Here is a 23803-nt window from a genome sequence, read left to right as displayed (position 1 = left end):
TTCGAACCTGCGACCGTAGCGGTCTTGCGGTTCCAGACTGCAGCGCCTTTAACCGCACGGCCACTTCGGCCGGCAACTATTTTTCCTGATGTGCATACTGTACTTATACACTTGTACATTATGCATATTTCTTTGTACGACTGCGTCATAATTTCAGAGGTGAATACGGATAAATGAAATTTTTTCTATATTACATTAAAACGCATTTCAGTTTTAGTCTTCGTTTCTAATTGAACATAGGTAAAATGGGTACCTGGCCAATGCCGAGTACGTCAGAAGTTACTCTATAAAGCTAACTTTCGAACGTCTGTAATAAAGTAATGACGTTACGAGAGACTGTATCATTATTATCTCGTCATTACGGTAAAGCTGGAGTAAAATTTGTGCTGTGTGAGTTGTGTGTTCGACTTAAGTATACGTTCACTGTGTTGCACTTCACTCAAGGCAAGTGACGTATACTTAGAAGGATAAATAAATAACTTGTCGACTAGACAGTGGCCAATTAACAGCCTTACCTGCAACATCCTGGAGCGATGCAGATTCGCTGCAGCTGACGAAATGTGGGTAGAAGGCAACCATCACGATTCCTCCGTTGGCTGCCTGGAAACAGAGCACAACTGAAAAGACTTAAGTCATTGAATGTCGTAGTTAAAACTATTACTAATGAGAACTTGTACCACATTTGTTAAACTGTATCCATGACACGTCGGTGGATCGAGCGCCGGGCGAAATACACTCCTGGAAATGGAAAAAAGAACACATTGACACCGGTGTGTCAGACCCACCATACTTGCTCCGGACACTGCGAGAGGGCTGTACAAGCAATGATCACACGCACGGCACAGCGGACACACCAGGAACCGCGGTGTTGGCCGTCGAATGGCGCTAGCTGCGCAGCATTTGTGCACCGCCGCCGTCAGTGTCAGCCAGTTTGCCGTGGCATACGGAGCTCCATCGCAGTCTTTAACACTGGTAGCATGCCGCGACAGCGTGGACGTGAACCGTATGTGCAGTTGACGGACTTTGAGCGAGGGCGTATAGTGGGCATGCGGGAGGCCGGGTGGACGTACCGCCGAATTGCTCAATACGTGGGGCGTGAGGTCTCCACAGTACATCGATGTTGTCGCCAGTGGTCGGCGGAAGGTGCACGTGCCCGTCGACCTGGGACCGGACCGCAGCGACGCACGGATGCACGCCAAGACCGTAGGATCCTACGCAGTGCCGTAGGGGACCGCACCGCCACTTCCCAGCAAATTAGGGACACTGTTGCTCCTGGGGTATCGGCGAGGACCATTCGCAACCGTCTCCATGAAGCTGGGCTACGGTCCCGCACAGCATTAGGCCGTCTTCCGCTCACGCCCCAACATCGTGCAGCCCGCCTCCAGTGGTGTCGCGACAGGCGTGAATGGAGGGACGAATGGAGACGTGTCGTCTTCAGCGATGAGAGTCGCTTCTGCCTTGGTGCCAATGATGGTCGTATGCGTGTTTGGCGCCGTGCAGGTGAGCGCCACAATCAGGACTGCATACGACCGAGACACACAGGGCCAACACCCGGCATCATGGTGTGGGGAGCGATCTCCTACACTGGCCGTACACCACTGGTGATCGTCGAGGGGACACTGAATAGTGCACGGTACATCCAAACCGTCATCGAACCCATCGTTCTACCATTCCTAGACCGGCAAGGGAACTTGCTGTTCCAACAGGACAATGCACGTCCGCATGTATCCCGTGCCACCCAACGTGCTCTAGAAGGTGTAAGTCAACTACCCTGGCCAGCAAGATCTCCGGATCTGTCCCCCATTGAGCATGTTTGGGACTGGATGAAGCGTCGTCTCACGCGGTCTGCACGTCCAGCACCAACGCTGGTCCAACTGAGGCGCCAGGTGGAAATGGCATGGCAAGCCGTTCCATAGGACTACATCCAGCATCTCCACGATCGTCTCCATGGGAGAATAACAGCCTGCATTGCTGCGAAAGGTGGATATACGCTGTACTAGTGCCGACATTGTGCATGCTCTGTTGCCTGTGTCTATGTGCCTGTGGTTCTGCCAGTGTGATCATGTGATGTATCTGACCCCAGGAATGTGTCAATAAAGTTTCCCCTTCCTGGGACAATGAATTCACGGTGTTCTTATTTCAATTTCCAGGAGTGTACATGTGAAGAAGGTCGTCAGACCTCATGCTAACAGTGTTCTATGACAGTCCAAGTTACCCCAATTATGAAATATTTTTGCAAGGTGGTATTCCATAAGCGTAACAAGTTTAACGAAATACACTTATACATCGTTTCAATGGCTTTCGAAACTGACTAGTTTCTTCCTATATTGACTATCTTACGGTAATGGAGAAAAAGTCGTTTTATAGTATTAATTTCCGATGTATCAAATGCACTTGCCTTAATATTGGCTGAAAGAGGGAAACATCAGTATTAATGTTATACATCACTAACGCACTTTTAGTAACCAGATACATCAGTATTCCTGCCTCGTGATGACTGGATGTTGTGTGATGTCCTTAGGTTAGTTAGGTTTAAGTAGTTCTAAGTTATAGGGGACTGATGACCATAGATGTTAAGTCCCATAGTGCTCAGAGCCATTTGAACCATTTTTGAACATCAGTATTCCCACTGGAAAGCCGGTATACACATTGTAAAGATGTATCTAATTACCAAAAGTGTGTCACAGACGTATAAATATTGATGGCTGCCTACTTAAGCCAATACCAAATACAATTATGTTTAGCAAATAAAGGTGTCCAGGAAAATACGTAACGCAACTTTTGTCAGGCAACTGGAATGCCGACGATGTAAGTTGTGTTGCCCATCATAAGGTACATGACGTATTCTTTGGGCCACTTTTATTTTGTCCACCATGTACACAAGAAAAGAACAGTCACTTGTAATTGCTACTTGTATTAAATTGAGTAATATAAAATCCATCTCCATTAGTCGCACTCTTTGAATCAGTAATCTAATGTCTCTTGGGGAACTTTACAACTAGATTTGGGAAGACTATGACTCGCGATTGTCATCTACTGTCTGAGGTCCACTCGCGCCCAACTTTTATAACGCATTCAATACTACTGATCTGCGGTTCGATGCGGCACAAGCACTACTACGTCTCCATTACTCGTTATCCAGTCGATGAGTTGAAACAGTGAGTAGATGGGATTTGAACTTCACTACTTGTCTTTTGCGATCCAGCAAAGAAAGCTGTACGTACGAACATAAGAAGCTGTTCGGCAGAAGAGAAGCTGTAGATTAGGCCGTAGGGCGTACTGAATTGATTCTATCATATTCTGTGTCTTCGAATACTCTGGTTCAAATTTGTGTCAGAATGAACTTTCAATCCCAATCAAACACTGACAACAGTAAATTTTGCATTTACAAGCGAACGTGCGATCACGTCGATTCTTGTGGAAGATGAAAATCTGAGATCCCCGCTAGAGTTTAATCAGAACATATGTGAATTATGATTCGTCTCTTGAACGATCTTCTAGTATATACACAGGAATTCAAAAGGGAGGTGTTCGTCACCTAAAAGAATATGGCTGCTCACTCTAAACAGTCAATGAGCGCCATATGACGAAGCTAAATAACTAGAAATAAATGTAGTAATTAACATTCAAAATGTGATTTACACCGAAGCGTCAAAGAAACTTGTATAGGCGTGCGTATTCATATACAGAGATACGTAAACAGACAGAATACGGCGCTGTGGTCGGCAACGCCTATGTAAGACAACAAGTGTCTGACGGAGTTGTTACATGGGTTGCTGCTGATACAATGGCAGGTTATCAAGATTTAAGTGAGTCTGAATGTGGTGTTATAGTCGGCGCATGAGCGATTCGACGCAGCATCTCCGAGGTAGCGATGTAGTGGGGATTTTCCCGTACGACCATTTCACAAGTGTACCGTGGTTATCAATAATCCGGTAAAACATCAAATCTCCGATATTGTTGCGACCGGAAAAAGATCCTACAAGAACGGGAACAGCGACGAGTGAAGAGAATCGATCAACGTGACAGAAGTGCAACCCTCCGAAAATTGTTGTAGATTTCAATGCCCGGCTATAAACAAGCATCAGCGAGAGAAAGATTCAACGGAACATCGTCGATATGGGCTTTCGGAACCGAAGGCCCACTCGTGTACCCTTTATGTACCCCGTACACTTCCATCCACTCGATACAATTCGAAATGAGACTCATCCCACCAGGCAACAAGTTTCCACCCATCAGCAGTCCAGTGTAGGTGTTGACGGGCCCAGGATAGCCTGGGCCCGTCAACACCGACACTGGACTGCTGATGGGTGGAAACTTGTTGCCTGGTGGGATGAGTCTCATTTCGAATTGTATCGAGTGGATGGAAGTGTACGGGTATGAATCAATTTAACCCTGCATGTCAGCATGGGACTGTTCAAGTTGGTGGATAGTCTGCAATGGTGTGGGGCGTGCCGAGTTGGAGTGATATGTGACCTCTAACACGTCTAGATCACCTGCATCCATTCATGTCCATTGTGCATTCTGACAGAACTGGGCAATTCCAGCAGGATAATGCGAGACCTCGCACGTCGAGAATTACTACAGAGTGGCTCCAGGAATACTCTTCCGAGTTTAAGTAGTTCCGCTGGCCACAAAACATCCCAGAAACGAACATTATTTAGCACATCTGCGATGCCTTGCAACGTGCTGTTCGGATGAGATCACAGCCCCCTCGTATTCTTACGGATTTATGTTCAAATGTGCGTGAAATCTTATAGGACTTAACTGCTAAGGTCATCAATCCCTAAGCTTACACACTACTTAACCTAAATTATCCTAAGGACAAACACACACACCCATGCCCGAGGGAGGACTCGAACCTCCGCCGGGACCAGCCTCACAGTCCGTGACACGGATTTATGGATAGCCCTTCAGGATTCTTTGTGTCAGTTTCCTCCAGCACTACTGTGGACGTTAAAGAAGTGCATGCCACATCTTTTGCGTCAGTCCTGCGTACTCGCGGGGCCGTACACGATTTTAGGGAGGTGTGCCAGTTTCTTCGGCTATTTAGTGTATTAAAATATGGCATTACAGCACGTATGTGGCGCACTGCTGTTAAAAGGATATAGGGTTGAATCCTGTCGACAACGCGTTGATTAGAGACAGTGTGGCGCTATTGCTCAGTCGTCAGTGTGAAGGAAGTAGTCTGAAGTGAGTAGGACGTGAGTAAAGACGACGTCGCTTAGTCACCACAGCAAGGTAACACCTTATACCGGTGTCCGGCACTGGCAGCTGAACTTCATGTCTAGTGTTGTTGCAATGTTGCAGCAATGGTATTAACGTGCAGCTGTATGCGTTCGCAATACTTGCACGAGCCTATCGAAAAATGTGATTCAGGCCAATGAGTTCTAGACGAGCTTGCGCTTTCGCTCCCCCACTGGAAAAAAAAAACCACTCTCAAAATCAGCTAGTATGTAGAGTCGTACCACAGCAGTCTTTAGCAGTTTTTGTTTGTTCATTGCGTGTTGATTCTCAGTGAAGTAGTCTATTACTCAATTGGAGATAAGACAGGAAGAATAAAACAATAATCACAGAACACGTAAATAAAAATGGATGGTAAGGTAAATCAAGATTACCCTAAACAGCATTAGGAAATAGCTTCTCTCTAATTTCAGTTTCAATATTCGACCTAAGGGATCCATACTTTGACAGTGAGTAAAAGTGGTCTTATTCATTTCAAATTACTCCTGTTACTCTGGACTGAATAGAAGATTGACTCTTTACGCCTATTTAAAGCTTGCGGTCAGGTGCTTTGAGACGCAGACGTAGTAGCCTATCATAGCCCTTCGGCCGTATCCTGTATACACGTCTGCCCACAACGGATTTACTTTGTCAGTGACACAAACGGAATAACGCCTGACTCTTTGAGAGCTTCGGTGGACCCCTTTGCGGCCGCTTTCGTTTGGTCTTTGCTTCTATTTGTTTAGTGTCGCCCTTTGATCGTGCAGTGGGCTTTCTGCGGTCTTTGTGTGCCCGGGTGTTCTGTAAGAGCCAGAGTTAACGCCAGTCCTGACTTTACTTTGTTGTTACTTTCTGCAAATCTGAAGCAAAGTGACTTTTGCCGTAACGCAGGACATTTTCAAAATACGCTGTCTGACTTCAAAAGAGAAGCACTCCCTAGTGGTGAATGAAACGGAATGAAACTTCACAGGTTCTGAGGGTGTGTGATGTTATTTCAGTGATTACAATGTCGAGTCAAGTTTACAAAGAACTTGACAGTATGGATCCACGTACTGTATCAGTGTGATGTTGCACCATCGCTTTGTGGACACAGCCATTGATTCTCTTGAGGAAGGTGTTAAAAAGCCGTTGTTTTTATGATAAGGGAAGCTGGCCCACAACTGTTGTATCCTGGAAACTGGCAGTGGGGCGGAAATGATGTCCCATTTACTCCCATACATATTCTGTAGGCGACAGATTTCGGGATCTTGTTGGAAATGGAGAGGGATATGCAAAATAGTTTATTAAAAGTATTTATATTTAAAATGCAAATACTTATTTATTTATTTCAAATGTTGATGAAAAAAGGTTTCAAAGAAGAGAATTCAAATACAAAGTGCAAAATACATTGCTGTTCAAAATTAAAGCAACAATTGGAATTTTGCAAGTTTGCGTTTGTTTTACCACAAAACAGTATAAACACTTGATGGTAAAGTAGAAACAAGGTAGAGAATAGAGAACGTAAACAACTGCAACATGCATAGCGGTAGACAAAAAAGTTTTCCTTTTTTCCAGTTTAACGGATTTGCGCACACATTATGATTGCTGGTCAATATGCTCAGTGCGGGGTGTGCCCAACTCTGGCAGCAATACGGGCATGAAAACGACGGGGCATTCTGTGAATGATACCATCAGTCTCAATTGAGGTAATAACACCCGTTCCTCCTGAAGAGCTGCTCGCAAGTTTTGGAGAGTGGTTGGTGGATACTGATGCGATGCAAACCGTCACCCTAATGCGTCCCAGACAGGATTGAAAAAGGGAGAGCGAGCAGGCCACGCCACGGGTGCAATATCTTCCGTTTCCAAGTAAACATTAATCACCTGTACTCTATGAAATCGAGCATTATCGTCCATCAATTCGATGTCTGGGTCCACAGCACATCTCAAAAACCGCACATGAGGTCCCAAGATTTCGTCACGATACGTGACAGCTGTTAAACCTTGGCTATTCGCCCGTATAATTTTGTGAAGAGGTGTTCGTGTGGTTAACGCAATCCCTACCCATACCATTAGTGGTTCTCTTCGATATAGATCTCTTAACACAGTGTTTGGGTCCCGAAACCGAGTTCGAAGTTCCCTCCGGATTCGAATTCGTCGAGAACCACTCTCCAGACCATATCGGGGCTTCTCTCTGTGAAGTCACGTCAGAGGTACAAATTGTGTTGTCACCGCCAGACACCACACTTGGTAGGTGGTAGCCTTTAAATCGGCCGCGGTCCATTAGTATACGCCGGACCCGCGTGTCGCCACTGTCAGTGATAGCAGACCGAGCGCCACAACACGGCAGGTCTAGAGAGACGTACTAGCACTCGCCCAGTTGTACAGCCGACGTTCATAGCAATGGTTCACTGACAAATACGCTCTCATTTGCCGAGACGATAGTTAGCATAGCCTTCAGCTACATTTGCTACGACCTAGCAAGGCGCCGTATTCAATTGATAATTAATATTGTGAAGCATGTACCGTAACGAGAGATGTTCTACAATTGTGGATTAAAGTTAAGTATTACATCATCTACGTAGTTTATTTGCAATTCTCAAGATATTGTCCTGTTCCAGACCTCACGCCAATCAGCGTGTAATTAAACGCGTGCATTTCGGCCTCCTCTAGAAAAACAGTGTTGGCTCTTCTGCCAACACTACACAAATACAGCATGTCTCCGACAATAAAGGCTACTCTGCCGAAGCCTTCTGTATACCGTTCGCCTCGATACAGCACGTGCAGTGGATGCTGCGCGGTCAGATGCCAGTTGCCGTGCAGTGCTAAAGCGGCGCAGTCGTGCCCTTACAGCCAAATAACGGTTCTCTCTTTCTCACAGGCGCTCGGCTCTGCCCTGGTCTTCGGAATACAGTTTCGGTCTCTATAAACTGTCACCACAACCGAGAAGCAACAGAACGATTCACATTAAGCCATCGGGCCATATCAGTTTGCGGTTGTTCTGCTTCCATTCCTCCTATGGTCCTCCACCGCATAGAGAGTCTGATAGGCGTCTTCTCTGTGACATACTGCACTGCCTATGACTGTGTACACAGCGGTTGAGGACGTGGGACTACCCGGCAAACACTACCCTGTTTGATACGTTCCCTGACGTCATCGATGGCATGGTTGTCCGTTGACCGGAATATCACCTTCCGTGCAGAACTGGATCGTAAGGATATGTGTCGACGGTTTGTAAGATTATATCTTGAATTAGACACAGAACGTGAAAATAGCGGTTTGTTGTTTCAGTTTTGGACACCAGTATACGTATTTTCAAAACGCCTCTATTCAAATGAAGTACCTTTTGCTAGGAGACATTTTACACGCCATTTATTTCACACCAACCATTATTCAAATGTTTCCTCTTTCACGTTCCGGCTGTGTAGCCTCATTTTAATTCCACAAAAGGAAAATTGTCGTTCAACAGGAGCAGAACTTGGGAAACGAGTATTATATTTAAGGAAATTTTTTTGACAGTTGGATATCTATTGAAGGTACGTAAAGTACTGTCTTCATCTTTTAAATATTTAAGTGTTTCCAGGTATATTGTACTGACACTGCCTACAAAAGAATCAATGTACTCGACAAACTTATAATAAGATTCAACTTTTCCTTTTCTTATAAAGGCCGAATGTGTCATACGATCTGGGTCAAACTATAGATTTTGAGTATCGATCTCAAAAGAAGAACGGAATATTAAATTGGGTAAAAATATGAGGAGCAGAAAGAATGACTAACGAGGAAGTAACATCAAGACGAAGGACTGATGCGGTGTTGACAAATTTGAAAGAAGATCGATTAGCTGGTATGTATACCTGTTGAGTGTACCAGAATAGTTAAAATTCCCTGTCTCAGTTTGTTTTATTCTCATTCAAGTTCATATCCTCATCACAATTTCTCCTTGTGTATGGGTGTACGAGGGGTAGATGTGAAGCTTTAATCAGCGCTCTGACAATATGTATTTATCTAATTAAAATTTTGTTTTTTTGCCGGTTCATATATGCAATCGTATCACACACTGAAATCCCCGCACCAAAGTACCGTAGCACGCCGCTGGAGGGCCAGTGCGAAATGGCACAGCACATGGATAAAGTGGAGTATCGCACGATAACACATTTTTTGTATTTTTAGGGGAGCAACGATGCAACAATCCATTCTGAGCCTATGGAAGTGAACAGGAAGTATGAACCATAACATCATGAAGTAGTGGTTAGGTGGCGTAGGCACTTCCACTATGGTCAAACAAGTCTGAGTGACAAAGAACGGAGACGAATAATAAGAAGAATGGGACCCCTTTAAAACAAATTTTCTTCTGAACAATTCTTGCATTGCTTATCAGCCTGTGTGACCCATAACTACTCTAAATGATAGTACGCATATAATACTGAATGACGAACGGCAGAGTTTGCTACTAATTTTTCTACTCATTGTGAAAGCATCTCAGGAATTTAAAAAACCTCCAGCAGCACGCAGTGCAACAAGAAAAATAATTTTTTCTCCAGCATACATGTCGTGTAATGATGACAATAGTGACATTATTTAATATTTGATCCATGAAGAGTTGTACACATGACTGTCGTCTTGTATAACTTCGCAAATTTAATAGGTGGGATATAGAATGAAAAAGAGGAAGTGATATTTCTGGTACACTGTGTAACCACAGTGTGTAAGGGGTTGCTCATGTTTAACAAACAGAATGCAAAACACTGTGCTGAATGATTCAGATAATGTCAGAAAGGCAAAAACTTTTATTGACTTGGGGGAAAAAAAAAATCACAAAGGAAGACCCTCAGGGTTTAATGTTGGGTCCGCTCTTGTTCCTTATAAATGTGAGTGGCCATCCACTTAACATTCAACAAGCAAAACTGAAACTTTTTGCAGGTGATACTAGTATTATAATCAATCCCATTAGAGGGAAAGCAGCAGAAGAGTTGGTAAATAACATTTACCAAAGAGTTATTAAATTGTTCTCTGGCAAAGGACTCTCCCTAACTTTTGGAAGAACACACTGTATTGAGTTCTGTACAACAAACAGGGCCATATCAATAAATGATGCAGCACATGAGCAGGAGTGAGTAAGTCATGTAGAATGCTCCAAATTTTTGGCTGTACATACTGATGGAAAATTGAAGTGGAAGAAGCATATTACTGAGCTTCTCAAACAATTTCAGTTATTTTTGCTGCTTGTATAATTGCTGATATCAAACTCCTAATATATTTTCCAAATTTACTTTCAATACAGGATTACAAAATAATTTTGTGGGGTAACTCATCACTTAGAGGGAATACATAGATTTCACAAAAGCGAGCAGTAAGATTAAAACGTGGTATTCACTCACGGAGCTAGGCGTTTTAACTGCACCCTCACAATACATATATTCGCTCGTTAAATTTGTCATAAATAATCCATCACAATACTGATGTCCACGCCTGCAACACCAGAAGAGAAAGTACCCTTATTAGTCTTTGTTAAAACTGGCAATGGCTCAGAAAGGAGTTCAACTTGCAGGAACAAAAATTTTTGCGTGATTGCCCAAGAAAATATCTGACAGCTAGCGGAGCAAGTTTTAAATCTAATTTCAAATCATTTCCCCTAAAGAACTCCTTCTATTCCACTGATTAATTTCTACTCCACATCTAGAAGCCAGTAATGAAGATGTGATTGTTAAGTAGAACTAAAAATAATGATATGTTAAAACTAATCATGTGTGCATGTCTTGTAAGCAGATTCTTTCCGTATCATTTCCATAAAGAATCGTTAAAACGATCTACGGAAAATGTAACGAACTAACTAAGCAGGAAAGAGTATAAGATATACTTTATCATAGAAACTAGACTCATGTTCAGAAAAAAAAACCTTGAACGACTCGAGATACCACGTCCGTATTCACAGAACATGGACATCAGTATGTTCTACAGAAACGATTAGCATTTGAACCACGTCGGCCCGCGGTTTCAAGGTTGTTCGTCAATATCGAGGTGCAACATTACCTATCGCCAAGACGTTCCTGCGGCTCTCGCTGTCGCTGTAAATCGAAGGTAACGGATCAGTGTGACTGGAAGACGCAGTCGTGCGTCTGAGGAAGGAGGTTCGCGACGGCGAGAGGCAGCTGACAGCAGAGCTCTAGGCAGCAATTCAACAAGTCACGCGCGAGGGGGAAGAAAACCCAAAAGAACAAATTCCACCGCTAGCATGTTCGCATGCCGGCAGCAAGGAGTCATCGACAAACCGCGCCAGGACAGATCATCAAGACAGGAAACACCATGACACACCCAGCAAGGAACAGGAGGCAAGGCTGTAACAAGCTAGAACTCCACCATCCTCGGGCCAAGAATAAGGCCCGTCAGTACAGCGTCGACGTCAGCGTCAGCGTCAGCGTGACTTGAGCAGACGTGGAAGAAGCCTCGCAGGTGTATGCGCGAACCATACCATCAAATCAGTGAGTTTGAAAGAAGGCGTATTATTGGCATGAGAGAATGTGATGCATCCATCTGGGAAACTGCTGCTCGTGTGGGACGAAGTGTTTCGGCAGTGCGACGGGTGTGTGCAGAATGGTTCACAGAAGGCCTTAGAACAAGACGAGATGGGTCAGGTCACACCACCCATACCACCACTCGCGAAGGTCGACACCTCATCCGAATGGCATTTCAGGACAAATCTGCGTCCTCCTCGGCTCTGTCGCAACAGTGGAACAGTGCAAAACATCGTGCACTCTCTGGGTAGAAGCCGTCGCCGTTCATTACTTCATATGTTACGTGCGCGTCGTCCGCTCCTCTGCCTACCTTTGACGAAAGTGCAGAAAGACGATGAACGGCAATGGCGTATGGAACGACATCGCTGGGGACAGGAATTACATCATATAGTGTTTTCGGACGAACCCACTTTATGTTTGTTTGAAAATGATGGTCGCATTTTGGTTCACCGCAGGCAGGAGAGCGGCGTCATTGACACAAGACATACAGCACCAAATAAAGACCTTATGGTGTGGAATGCTACTGGGTACAAGTATATTGGTATGTGTTCAGGGCATTGTGATCACCGTGACCTACGTGAATGGCATCCAGCGACCCATAGCCATATCCTTTACACACAACGTCCCAGACGCCATTTTTCAGCAATACAGTGCACTAGTACATGTTGCTATACGAACGTGTGACTTCTTGGTGTCAGAGGATGTCAGCCTTTTGCTCTGGTTCGCCAAGCACCAGACTTGTCGCCAATCGAAAATGCGTGGGATATGGTGAAACAACGGGTGCAGCACTGTGACTCAGTGCCAACCACCACAGATGAATTTTGGAGCCAGATGAACGTAGCATGAATGGCTTTACCACAGGATGCCACTCGCGCCTTATACGCATCGATGCTATCACGTGTGCAATAAGTTATCATGGTCCATGGCTAACGCTGAACTGAGGTGACTGCAATGCTAATCATTTCTACAGAACATACCAATGCACGTGGCCTGTGAATGTGAACGTCCTATATCCAATCCGTCAAGGTACCTCTGCAAGAAGAATGCAACAAACACTAAGAAGAAAGAGAAATATGAAGGAAAACTTGGTGCAATTTTGTAAGAGAGTGAGGAGTTGGTAGTGGAGTTAGTACGAGGTGGGCACTCACCAGCAGTCTGAGCACGTGGTCGGGCACGTTGCGCGAGCTGTTGCAGAGCGCATGCGCGGCCGAGTGCGAGAAGATGACGGGCGCGCGGCTGGTCCGCAGCGCGTCCAACATGGTGGGCACCGACGCGTGCGACACGTCCACCATGACGCCCAGGCGGTTCATCTCGCGCACCACCAGCTGCAGCACGAGGCGCCTGCACAAGTCTGACACAAAACAGCTAACACATTTGTCAGAGAGTATCCAGGAAAATATTTTCGTTCATTTACCACTGTCACTTCCTCCCTTTCCCACTACACTCAGCTCTGCAAAACTTGAGGACGAGGTAGATAAAGTAACATATCACATTAGTTACTCAGTGGACGTGAATGAAAGTGTGACAGCATGCTGCCATGGGTCTCCCAGTCGTGCACGTAAAGCTAGACGTCACATGATGTAGCCGCAGCGAGACAATAGCACCAAATGGGGCTGGCCCCGCAACACGAGGCAGCTGAAGGAACGCGAAAAGACAGTGTTTATCAATCAGAGAGCAGTGACAGTGAGCTGCGGTGGTGTTCTTTGCAAAATGGCCTGGACACAACATTTGGATGGCTTCACAAGAGGAAGAATCATCGAGAAATTGGAAGGAGGACAAAATGGGAAGATTGTAGCCCAGGTGTTTGGTTTTGCTCACAGGATTCTTTCACGTGCAAGGGGAGCATTTGAAACCACCGTTACTGTTACGCGAAGGAGAGAAAGTGAACCATGGCCAACTACATTAACAGATGGCTGCTATGTTATACCATGGGCAACAAGACACCAGCGTCAAATGGCGAGTGCAGTTGCAACCACATTTAACGGTGTACAAGGCCCGCAATGTCACTCTCCACAATGGAATGGCGGCTGTACAGCGGTCGTCTCTTGACCGACGATCAGTACGTTGTGTTCCGTTGACACCCACACATTGGCGTATCCGATACGCCGTATCGCATATTCTTCTCGGATGAGAAGCTCTCCTGACTATTCTGGACGTTCAGATTTCGAGAGGTGGGAACACGCAGTGCGTAATGTTGCCCGGGTGTTCTCACCTCCATATCTTTGGAGACGGTACACTCACAGGTCAACACTGCTGTGAAGCTCTACTCCTTCCCCACATGCTTCTTTCCAGGGGTGTATTCGTCCCTGACTTCACTTTCATGGCTGATAAACCGCGACTGTGTCGAAAACAGCAAGAGGAGGAGCTGCAAACACCCCACCAACAATGTGACCAGCATGGCAGCATGTTGCAGTTTACCATTACACATCCTATTAAGAACCAAGTCCCACCTTTTTAATGTCTAGGGGATCCTCACAAATCATCGCGACTTCAGTGAAATTACTGTCTTTGATTAATAGTGACATTTCTGTTCGTCTCATTGCGAACTTCTTTCGGTTACCTCATGTATGTTACAGTACTCTACTGTAGCAGTTCTTTTATATATGGTCCAAGTTTAATCGAGCTCTGTTTCTTGACTGCGGCACATTATGTGAGCGTTACTTTCGTCCTTACGTTTTGCACACCAGTGTAGCTACGAACTGTGATCCGTCGAATTTCACCTCCGTGTTCCTTTCGTGACACTGTGAGTCACAATGCCTCTCAAGCAGCATATTCCCCTGCAGCTACCCCAGCTATACAAGCATACCCTTGACGCTTTCGTACTTACTAATTAAACCTTCGACAAGACTCGCTGCTCTTCTTTGTATCGTCTCTAGTTCCCTTACCAGTTCTAACTGTTAGAGGACGCTGGCCGAGAGTCATACTTAAGTATCGGTGGCACGAGGGTTTTGTTAGTGACATCCTTTTTTGGGTGGACTACAGTTCCAGAGGTTTCTTGTATTGAATCTCAGTTTTGCATATGCATTTCCTGTGATTGTTCTCGGGTCATCACTCCACTTTCAGTTGTTCCGCACGATAACACCAAATATTTAATACGTGTGACATCTTCCTGAGATTGTTCAGCAGTCACGTAACTGCAAAAGTAACAAAATAACAGAACTTTCCACATATCTACGTGCATTACGTTGCATGTGTTTACGTTCAGAATCAACTGCCAATCCATGCACTGAGCGTCGAGCTTTTTCTGCATTCCGCTACTATTTTGCAACGTTCTCTGGTGTCCACATACAGTCTCATGGCGCTTTTGACGTTATAAAGTAAGTCTTCTCTCTCTCTCTCTCTCTCTCTCTCACACACACACACACACAGACACACACACACACACACACAAATTCACACACAGACACTCAATTTTCAGGGTTTCTCTCCTAAGAGTCGTCAGGCACATTTTCTCTGGTGTCTCGTCAGATACTTGCAATTTAGTTTTTGCGATATCTAGGCATAGTCAGTCCAAGCAAATAATGGTCATCACGTGTTTCATGCGACGCCTGATATCGGCGATAAACGTCCGTTTGTTTCCCGTTATAAACAAAACGAATTTAAACCGGAGTTTTTGTGCCCTTTGGGTAGAGCAGTCACAGATTAGTCTAGTGCAATATTCGTTTCGTTGATATGTATTAACACGGACAGTAAAACGCGGGAAATAACCTGGGAGCACTCTATTAACCCGGCAGGTAAATTTCCGCCTTAAAAATCGTTTTGCTTGCAACGGGATTCAAACTTCCGCTTTCCGTCGACGTTGAGAGTCGAATGAACGACCTGATGACCGATATTTATTTGGGCTGACTCCAGCTGCGTACTGCTAAAGCTAAATCCAAAATATATGTCGTACCGCAAGAGAAAATGCGTTCAAGACTTAGGACAGACACGTTACTTAGGCGATATATAGGGTGTTCCAAAAATACTTTCACAAATTCTGCGGACATGTTCCTTGCACCAAACAATAACAGAAGTTCATTAGACATGTTTCTGAAAATCCTTCGTTTTCGAGTTCTTCATGAAAGTTGACGTTTAACGGCTTTCCATATACAACGCAACAACTTCACTTATCTATGTCGTCATGTGTTCATTGAATCCCATGTGGCCTTGTGTTGCTGGGGAGACTTATTTACACTCCTCACCCCTCTGTCTTCAAAGTGTCCATTGGGTACATGTACCAGCTGAAAATGCTCATTTCCTACATGGCAGTGTATTCACTTTGGGAGCAGGCAGACATGGGCCGATAGCAGCCGTCCCGCTACAGTGCAGGCTGGATCTCAGCTTCAGTTTCACGTGAGGGCTGGTATTGTAGGTGACTATGTGGTATGGCCATGCGTTTGCCCAGCATGTCTTACAGGTGCTGTCTACTGCAATTTTATTCAGAATATTCCACAACAGCAACTAGAAGAAGTGCCTCTGCGAATAAGAGGACACATGTCGTCTGTGCATGATGGAGCTGCAGCGCATTTCAGCCTCTTCGAGATGCACCGACTGGTATCCACCATGACGGATGGATAGGGAGAGGAGGACCAGTTCTGTGATCTGCTCGTTCTCCGACATCAGTCCTTTGGATCATTATGTCTGGGGCTACTTTACGCAACTGGTATATGTACCAGACTACCACAATATAGAAACTGCACATCGGCATGTCATAGAAACTTGCGTAACCGTTCGAAATCACCAGAGAATGTTTCAAAGGCTACGACATTTCCTGACTATAAAAGTTCATCTATGTTTAGAACTAACTGGAGGACGTCTCGAGCATTTATTGTGGGTTTATGTGTTGATGAGCGCCAATAACCTATAAACTAACACTAATAACTCGAAAAACAAAGGACTTTCGTACATTTGTTTATATAGACTTTTTTCTTGTTTTGGTATGAGGTGTTTTTGAAACATCTTGTATTTGTACATGAATGTTTTAGCACAACAGCGCGAACAACGGCTTGTCAATAAATTATTTAGCATTGTTTCCTATTAGTACTTTGTGCTTTTTCTGAGACGCTTCCTGGGAACAGAAACAGATCTGCCTTGCGTTGTGCAATTGATCAGGCCAAGGTGAGGCAATGTTGCTAAAATATTGAGTAAAATCAATTGATAAAGAGCTATATAATATGATTTAAATATAGGTTTTCAAAATGTTTAATGTTAAAATCAGCTCTACAGATACCAACCGATGACTACGTGATGGCTATTTGATATCTTACTGACACTTTTGAGATGGAGTACGCAACACAAATGCTCATTGCGTGTGTGTGTGTGTATAGCTTGCTGTCATATTTCTGACTTTGGGAAAGGTCGAATCATTAGAACGAGGGACATAGGAGCATCGTGTAAGTAGAGGTCCATCCAGGAAGACTACGAGATGGAAAGGTTATGATTATTCTCCTGGCTCCGACGAGTAGGAGCATGGCAACAGGTGAAATCCGGGCAGAGGCTGTCACTACTATCCACCAGGAGAAGATTACTGGAAGCTGGGTTGAGATATAAGAGTTGCTACGCCTTTTTCGCTGTTGACATCACTGAACAGATAACAGAGGCTTGCATAGAGTAGAGCCAGCGCCAACGGTGACATTGACTCTTCAACGTGTTCAGCAATCAGACCCGACACTGTTCATGGCAGTCCAGTAGACGACGAAGTGTCTTTAACTGGTCACAGGAAGCAGCGATTCTAGAGTCCCATGCCTCTCCAACTCCTGGATCATGGCCTAGGGACTATCGGATTTGGCAGGAAGACTCATTTCGTAATTATTGAAGGGGAGCCGAATGGTCACGAATATGGAAAGATGGTGTAAACCATTATCACAGCCTCTACACCCAGAGTTCCATATGGCATATTCTAGTAGGATGATGGGAAATCCCATACTGCAGATCACACCACAAGTGCATTGATGAATGTACGGGTCCTTCGCTGTCTTGGCCAGCATTCTGATTTGTTAACAATAGATCATGTAAGATATGCGAAGGACAGACGTACGCATTCACACTATCGTCCAGCCAGTAATATTGATGAACAGACACAGGTTGTTTTTCAGAAACGATAACAAGTTCCACAAGTTGACGTTCCTGAGCTGTTTGCTTCCTTATGATAGTGAATGCAAGAGTATATTTAAGCAAGTGCTGGTCACATCTCATGCTGATTTCAAAGATTGGCATCAGTTCTGAATGGAACAAAGTTCAGTCATTTAATAGGCGTTATGTGATTATAACCGGCACAAAGTTTGAAAAAAAAAATGGGCTGGGGATTCATGGAGTAATATTTTCTGTTTTTGTCAGTATTTGTATTATTTAGCAAGGCAAAAAGTGTTTCACCCTTTTCCTGTTGAGATCACTACTAGTCAACTGCAGGTTGCCTCGTCCCCTAGCTTGTGGCACTTGCTCAGAGCTCGCTGATTGAACAATAATGATTTATTGTTTAATACTTATTAAACGTTTAATGGCAAATTAAACTGTCACCTGCTGTTAGTTATACAGAAAGCGTTCACTAATATTGTTGTTTTAAGGGTTTTATCTTTCTTTCAAAGGTTAGAATTTTATTTTGTGATTGGAATTTCTGCATTAAGGCATTTTCAAGCATTGTATTTTGAAACCTAGATGTATCTTAGGTCTAACGTAAACCTATATGTAAAAACCTTAGGTCTGAAAGTGGCTTAATCGCAAAGTAGAATTTTACATCTGAAAGTAAGGTGGCATCCTTTAAAAAATTATAGATACTGTGGAACCATACTGCAAGAAAATAATTCACTAATACTGTGACACAGACATAAAGTGAGATTTTCATAAGCAGATTGTATATGAACGGTACTGCAGGAAGTGATATCAGGCAGGAGAAGATTCTGCTGAAGAATAAATTAGTTACTGGAATATTACGTATAAAATTTCAGCATGGCGTTAACTTACCTTCCCAAAGCTCGAGAGGCCTCCCAGGATTGGTATCCTCCCAGGCTCGTCAACTATGGAGCAGTCTGCCCTAACAAAGAGTCAGAATTACTTCTGGGCCCAGAAGTTACCATCTACACAATGCAGAATAAGAAAAATTATGATTTCACATACACTGGGCATACCACCTAATGGGAGCACAGCTGTAAAGAAAATTGTTTCTTTTTTTTTTTTGGTTCTCTTCAGCCTCATACTATATAAATCACTAGGTAATCCGTTTAAAAAATTAAAGAAATTAAATACAGCGAAGAGTAAAATACTAAATTACAAACTCAAACAAATTTTTATATACAGCTAATGGGCACTAGTGTATGTTAGTTGTAGCTTGTCTAAAGGAAGTGTGAAGCAGTTGTGAATTTTGTGAGTAGGCAGACGGCATCTACTACTCTTGCATTGAATGTTTAGCTTACCTGTGGTATGCGCACTGTAAGACCTTGAGTACACACACCATCAGATTATTTCACTTGTCACTCTAACGAAGTAGGCGAGTGTCAGCAATATGTCTCGTGGTCTTATCGTGGCGTGTTTATCTTCTGACGTTAGGTCAGACGATAGAAATGCCACTTGCACACTTAGAGTAGCAGATTGACGGTGACCAACTTTAAGCAGAACTTGATTAATTTTCACACACATTTATTAAAATAAGAACAAGCATAAAAATTGATTAACTTGGTTCTGGATGCTATTTACAATTGACAATCTGAAGTTCCTTTGGTATTGGTACATTCTCACATATATCTCTGATACTTGCCAAAAGTGTCTACACATTTATCTTCATGGCTATGAACAGGAATATTGTAATTGTATTAGGCGCAGACTGAAGCTTGACTATAGACTGGTACAGACAAATGTAGAACTCGTACAGACTGTTGCAGACAAATGCAGACTGATTAATAGGAGGTCTGTACACTCATTATAATACCTCGTGCGTTCAGGTATCACTGCGCAAGTGTGATCCGCGAGGAGAAAAGGTTCTACATTAGCAGCAATCTCATTGGCTGCGTTACATATTAATACCGCGGATCGGCGGAAGCAGAATTTGGTCCGTCTCTATGGCAGTGCCATCTCATAGTGCGGAGACGGACGAGCGCTGCGCCTGCGCTGTTGTGCTTAGCGGGGCGCGCTCTAGTGGGAAAGTTGTGCACGCACTGACTATGCAGAACTATGTACACAACATTACCTAAACCAGCAATTGTGGTTTTCTCTCATTGCTAGTTTTTCCTTATGAAATGTTTGATACCCGATTTTTAAATTTAGTGGCTCATTTATACCCCCATGCAACCGGATGGTCTTGCTAATGAGGGTCACACGTTGGTAGACGCCGCACCACATCGAGCCTCGGAGTGGCAGGACAGCACACCACTGAGCAGTCTGCAGTGCTGCCGGAAGTGGCGACGTCGATTTGAGCCAGCATTGGAGGTCGCTCTGGACATGGGCTCACAAGTAGTGGGTAGGCACTGGGGCCTTGAATGGCGTCAGAGTGACTGGACCAAGAAACTGCCACGAATGCAGTTATGCAGTTGGAAGTACTCAACTGAACTGACCACATAATCTGCAAGGCGGCTTTGGGGTCACTATGAGGAAGCGATTGGCAATTTTGTATAGATCGCCATGTTCATACGGATTGTTTGCGTAAGATCATGCAAAAATATAACAGGGCATAGAGACTGCTCCACTGAGCAATTTGAGGCAGGGAACCTGGGGTCGGAGAAGCCAGCTTAAGAAGATATGGAAGTAAATTTATCTACCGCTTTATCTAGCATTACAGTTTTCCAGCATATTTACAACTAACATGCATACAAGTCTGTATGTACAGTGCTGTTTATTTACATGTACATTGTCTATTTCCTTCAAGGAAACAAGGAGAACGAGCCCGTTTACTAGGAAGTGCGAATGGCCACCTGTACCTGAGGTTCATGCAAAGACTTCTACCTGAGTTGTTGGACCACGCACCCTGGTCTGTTCGTGGGAGGATGTGGATACAACACGACGGTGCATCGCCTAACTTCAGTGTGGATGTCCTCAACCACCTCAATGCTGTTATCTCCTCAGGCCTGCGACGTCCCCTGGCATCACTCCCCTCGATTATTTGCTCTGGGGCTACCTAATGTCACCTGCTTACGAGACCCCAGTGCATACGGAGATGGAATTAGCTGCCAGAATTGTAGCTACCTCTGATGTGATTCGAGACCGCAAGGGTTTATTTGTCAGGGAGCGTCAGACACTAGTTCGCCGATGTCGTCCTTGCGTTGAAGCCTTCAGTTTCAGCACATTTTGTAACATACACTACAAATGGTAAGTTAATTGTGTCAGTGATGGTACTTGCTGTTAACTGTAACCAATTTAAATGTAAAGTACTCAGTAATGTGATTTTATTCATCTTACCTCCTTAAGCTGGCTTCTCCGACCCCAGGTTCCCTACCTCAAATTGTTCAGTGGACCATCCTCTATGCCTTGTCAAATTTTTGCATGCTCTTACGGAAACACCCTGTACATGTGCCATAATTGCAGTTGGTGCACATTTCCTGTTTTGACCGACCGATATAGAGAGCAGTCTTGTGCGTGTACATCGATGAGGTTGGCTTGGTATTGTTTCTTGTTGGGAAGAAGCACGGCGAGGTTGTGATGAATATCATCAGGCGTTTTTGCACAGTATGGCCATGGTGCTATCTGAATGCGCCATTATTGTTTTGAATATTAACACACAGTGAGGCAGTAGCTATGTATTAGGCCGGCAGGGGTGGCCGAGCTGTTGTAGGCGACAGAGTCTGGAACGTCGCGACCGCTACGGTCGCAGGTTCGAATCCTGCCTCGGGCATGGATGTGTATGAAGTCCTTAGGTTACTTAGGTTTAAGTAGGTCTATGTTCTAGGGGACTGATGACCTCAGAAGTTAAGTCCCCTAGTGCTCAGAGCCATTTTTGAGGTACGTATTAGCGATAAGTCGTTGTACCTGCTGCTTGTTACTGCATTTGCTTGACGTTTTTATAGTACGTTATATATGCTTATACACGTTATATATGCTTATACATTGTGTTGTCCTGTCGTCCGTCGAGGATGTGAGGGTGATGGTAATAGTTGACTGCAGATCATTCTAGTGAGGCATTAAACGAATTGGTGTTGTATTTCGGTATCGTCTTGTGAAGTCATTTGTGGGCAGAAGTAAAATGTAATAAGGATGAGTTTCTACTTTATACTGTTATTGCCTACTCTGGAGATCAGATTATTTTATTACTGAGAGGTGAGTAATTTTTGTGCTTCTTCTTGTTTGTGATTTGATATCTGAAGTTAATTATTGCAAGAGGTTGAGAGCAAGGGATCGCTGTATTCGTATATGATCTGGTACTGTAAAATTTCTTGCAATGAGAATAAAACAAACACTGGTTAAAATCCCACCCCCATCAAAACAACGCTCCCACCACCCAAAATCAATTTAAAAACTAAAAATTGTGAAGTTTTTTTCACCTGGTCTTTATAATTAAAGACCAGCTACTCACGTAGATCGAGAGTGAGCTGTAATTACCGTGCGGCAGCGAAACTTAATAAATATGCTAATGAGTTAATGCAGAACCGATTTAAGTTGAAAAAAAAAAAGATTCAAATTTTGGTCGCCAAGTGAAAATCTGGAGCTGTGAATGCAAGAGGGATGTAAAGAAATGTTCCCATATGTATTCGATTAGGAACAGAACGTGGACAGGAAAGGTCAAACTACAAGAAAGGCGTGATGTTGGGTTTATTATTAACCACCGCTTACACAATTTGTTCAATATGAGCACGGTGACGTCGACGAGGCGCTACATCCGTAAGACGACGTCATCAACCTTTGCTCCCAGCAGCTCCGGTGCCCTGACAAACGTGTTCCTATACACTGGCCTTCAGATCCAGTAGAGACCGAATGCGTCCTTCGTTCTTTTAGACATCCCTTGAACCAAAAGTCACATGGATGCAGATCAGCTGTCTTGCAAGCCACGCGTCTGGAAAACCTCTGGAGATAACACGTTCGTAGAAGGTTGCACTGCACGAGCGACCTGAGGTGTCGTCCCATGTTGCGTAAAAACAGTGATTTCCACACAGCTGCGCTCTTCCAAAACAGGAATCACATGCTGTAGAAGATGGTCTCAATGAAATGTGTACGTGAAGTTACACCTGACAGCCCTCGCCGGTATATTCTCTTCAAAGAAGTACATACTGAGGATAAAGATGCTTCTGAATCCATATCACACACTCACAAAAGGTGAGTGCAATGGCTCTTCGTGTTCAACATGCTGTTTGGCAGTACCCCGAATCCGGCTGTTTTGTGTATTCACTGTACGTCATACTGCAAAATGTGTCTCATCACTACATAGAATATAGCCTGGCCTCATATCATCGACGTCGATCCGTCCCAGAAACCGAAAACTCAGAACGTTGCAGCGGATCATGCGGTTTCAGTTGCTGCACTGTCTGCATCTTGCACAGGTACCAGTGTAGTACAGAATGCAAAACTTGCAGCAGTGTTGACCATGGGATGGACAACTCTCTCGACACTGCACGAGCACTGACACTGCGTGCGGTGAGTGCTGCACGTCTAGTTGCAGCAACAGCAGTCTCGTTAATAACTTCCACGCCTTCCTCTTCCAGGTGCCACAAGAAATTCTAGAATATCTTCTTTAAATCATCTAATGATATGGTACCTCTCCTCAGATCTGTCAATCGGCGATACTCTCTCAGTGCAGCACTTTAATTGCTGCCAATTCACACAAAATAGTTTCACTAACAGCGAACATCTTTGATAGCCGTACTGTTCGCTCGCGTTATGGCATGTAAAATGACAGCGTTGATGTCATACCTTTCTACAAATAATGTACAGCGCCAGATTTTCAGTTGGTGGCAACAGTTTTCAGCAGGAAGCGGTATTACATTAACGCATTAGCATATCTACCAAGTTTCGGTGCCATACGATAATTACTGACAACACTGCACCTCTGTGAATAGATGCACTTCAATTGCAACCACCCGGAATTTGCTATTTATGAGTTCCAGGCTATGTACCACCAGTTAGCTGGAGCCCTTAGTTCATTCAATCAGTACGCAGATACGTACCATCTTAAGTGGGCTTCTTGGCTTGGTTTA

General features: G+C 44.2%; 1 protein-coding gene across 1 annotated transcript in view; it reads right to left on the bottom strand.

The window, feature by feature from the left end:
* Positions 1 to 23803, bottom strand: part of LOC124622739 (dipeptidase 1-like) — a 231545-nt gene that overhangs the window by 45317 nt on the left and 162425 nt on the right. Inside the window, exons 5-7 of the mRNA XM_047148529.1 lie at positions 18654 to 18723; positions 12863 to 13039; positions 516 to 600 (exon numbers count right to left, since the gene is read on the bottom strand). Of these exons, the coding sequence (XP_047004485.1) occupies positions 516 to 600; positions 12863 to 13039; positions 18654 to 18723 (332 nt within the window). The remainder of the gene's footprint in view (positions 1 to 515; positions 601 to 12862; positions 13040 to 18653; positions 18724 to 23803) is intronic.

The sequence above is a fragment of the Schistocerca americana genome, chromosome 7 (assembly GCF_021461395.2).
Source record: "Schistocerca americana isolate TAMUIC-IGC-003095 chromosome 7, iqSchAmer2.1, whole genome shotgun sequence".
Lineage (NCBI taxonomy): Eukaryota > Metazoa > Arthropoda > Insecta > Orthoptera > Acrididae > Schistocerca > Schistocerca americana.
The sequence above is the reverse complement of the archived record's forward strand: the minus strand, read 5'-3'. Positions and strand labels throughout refer to the sequence as shown.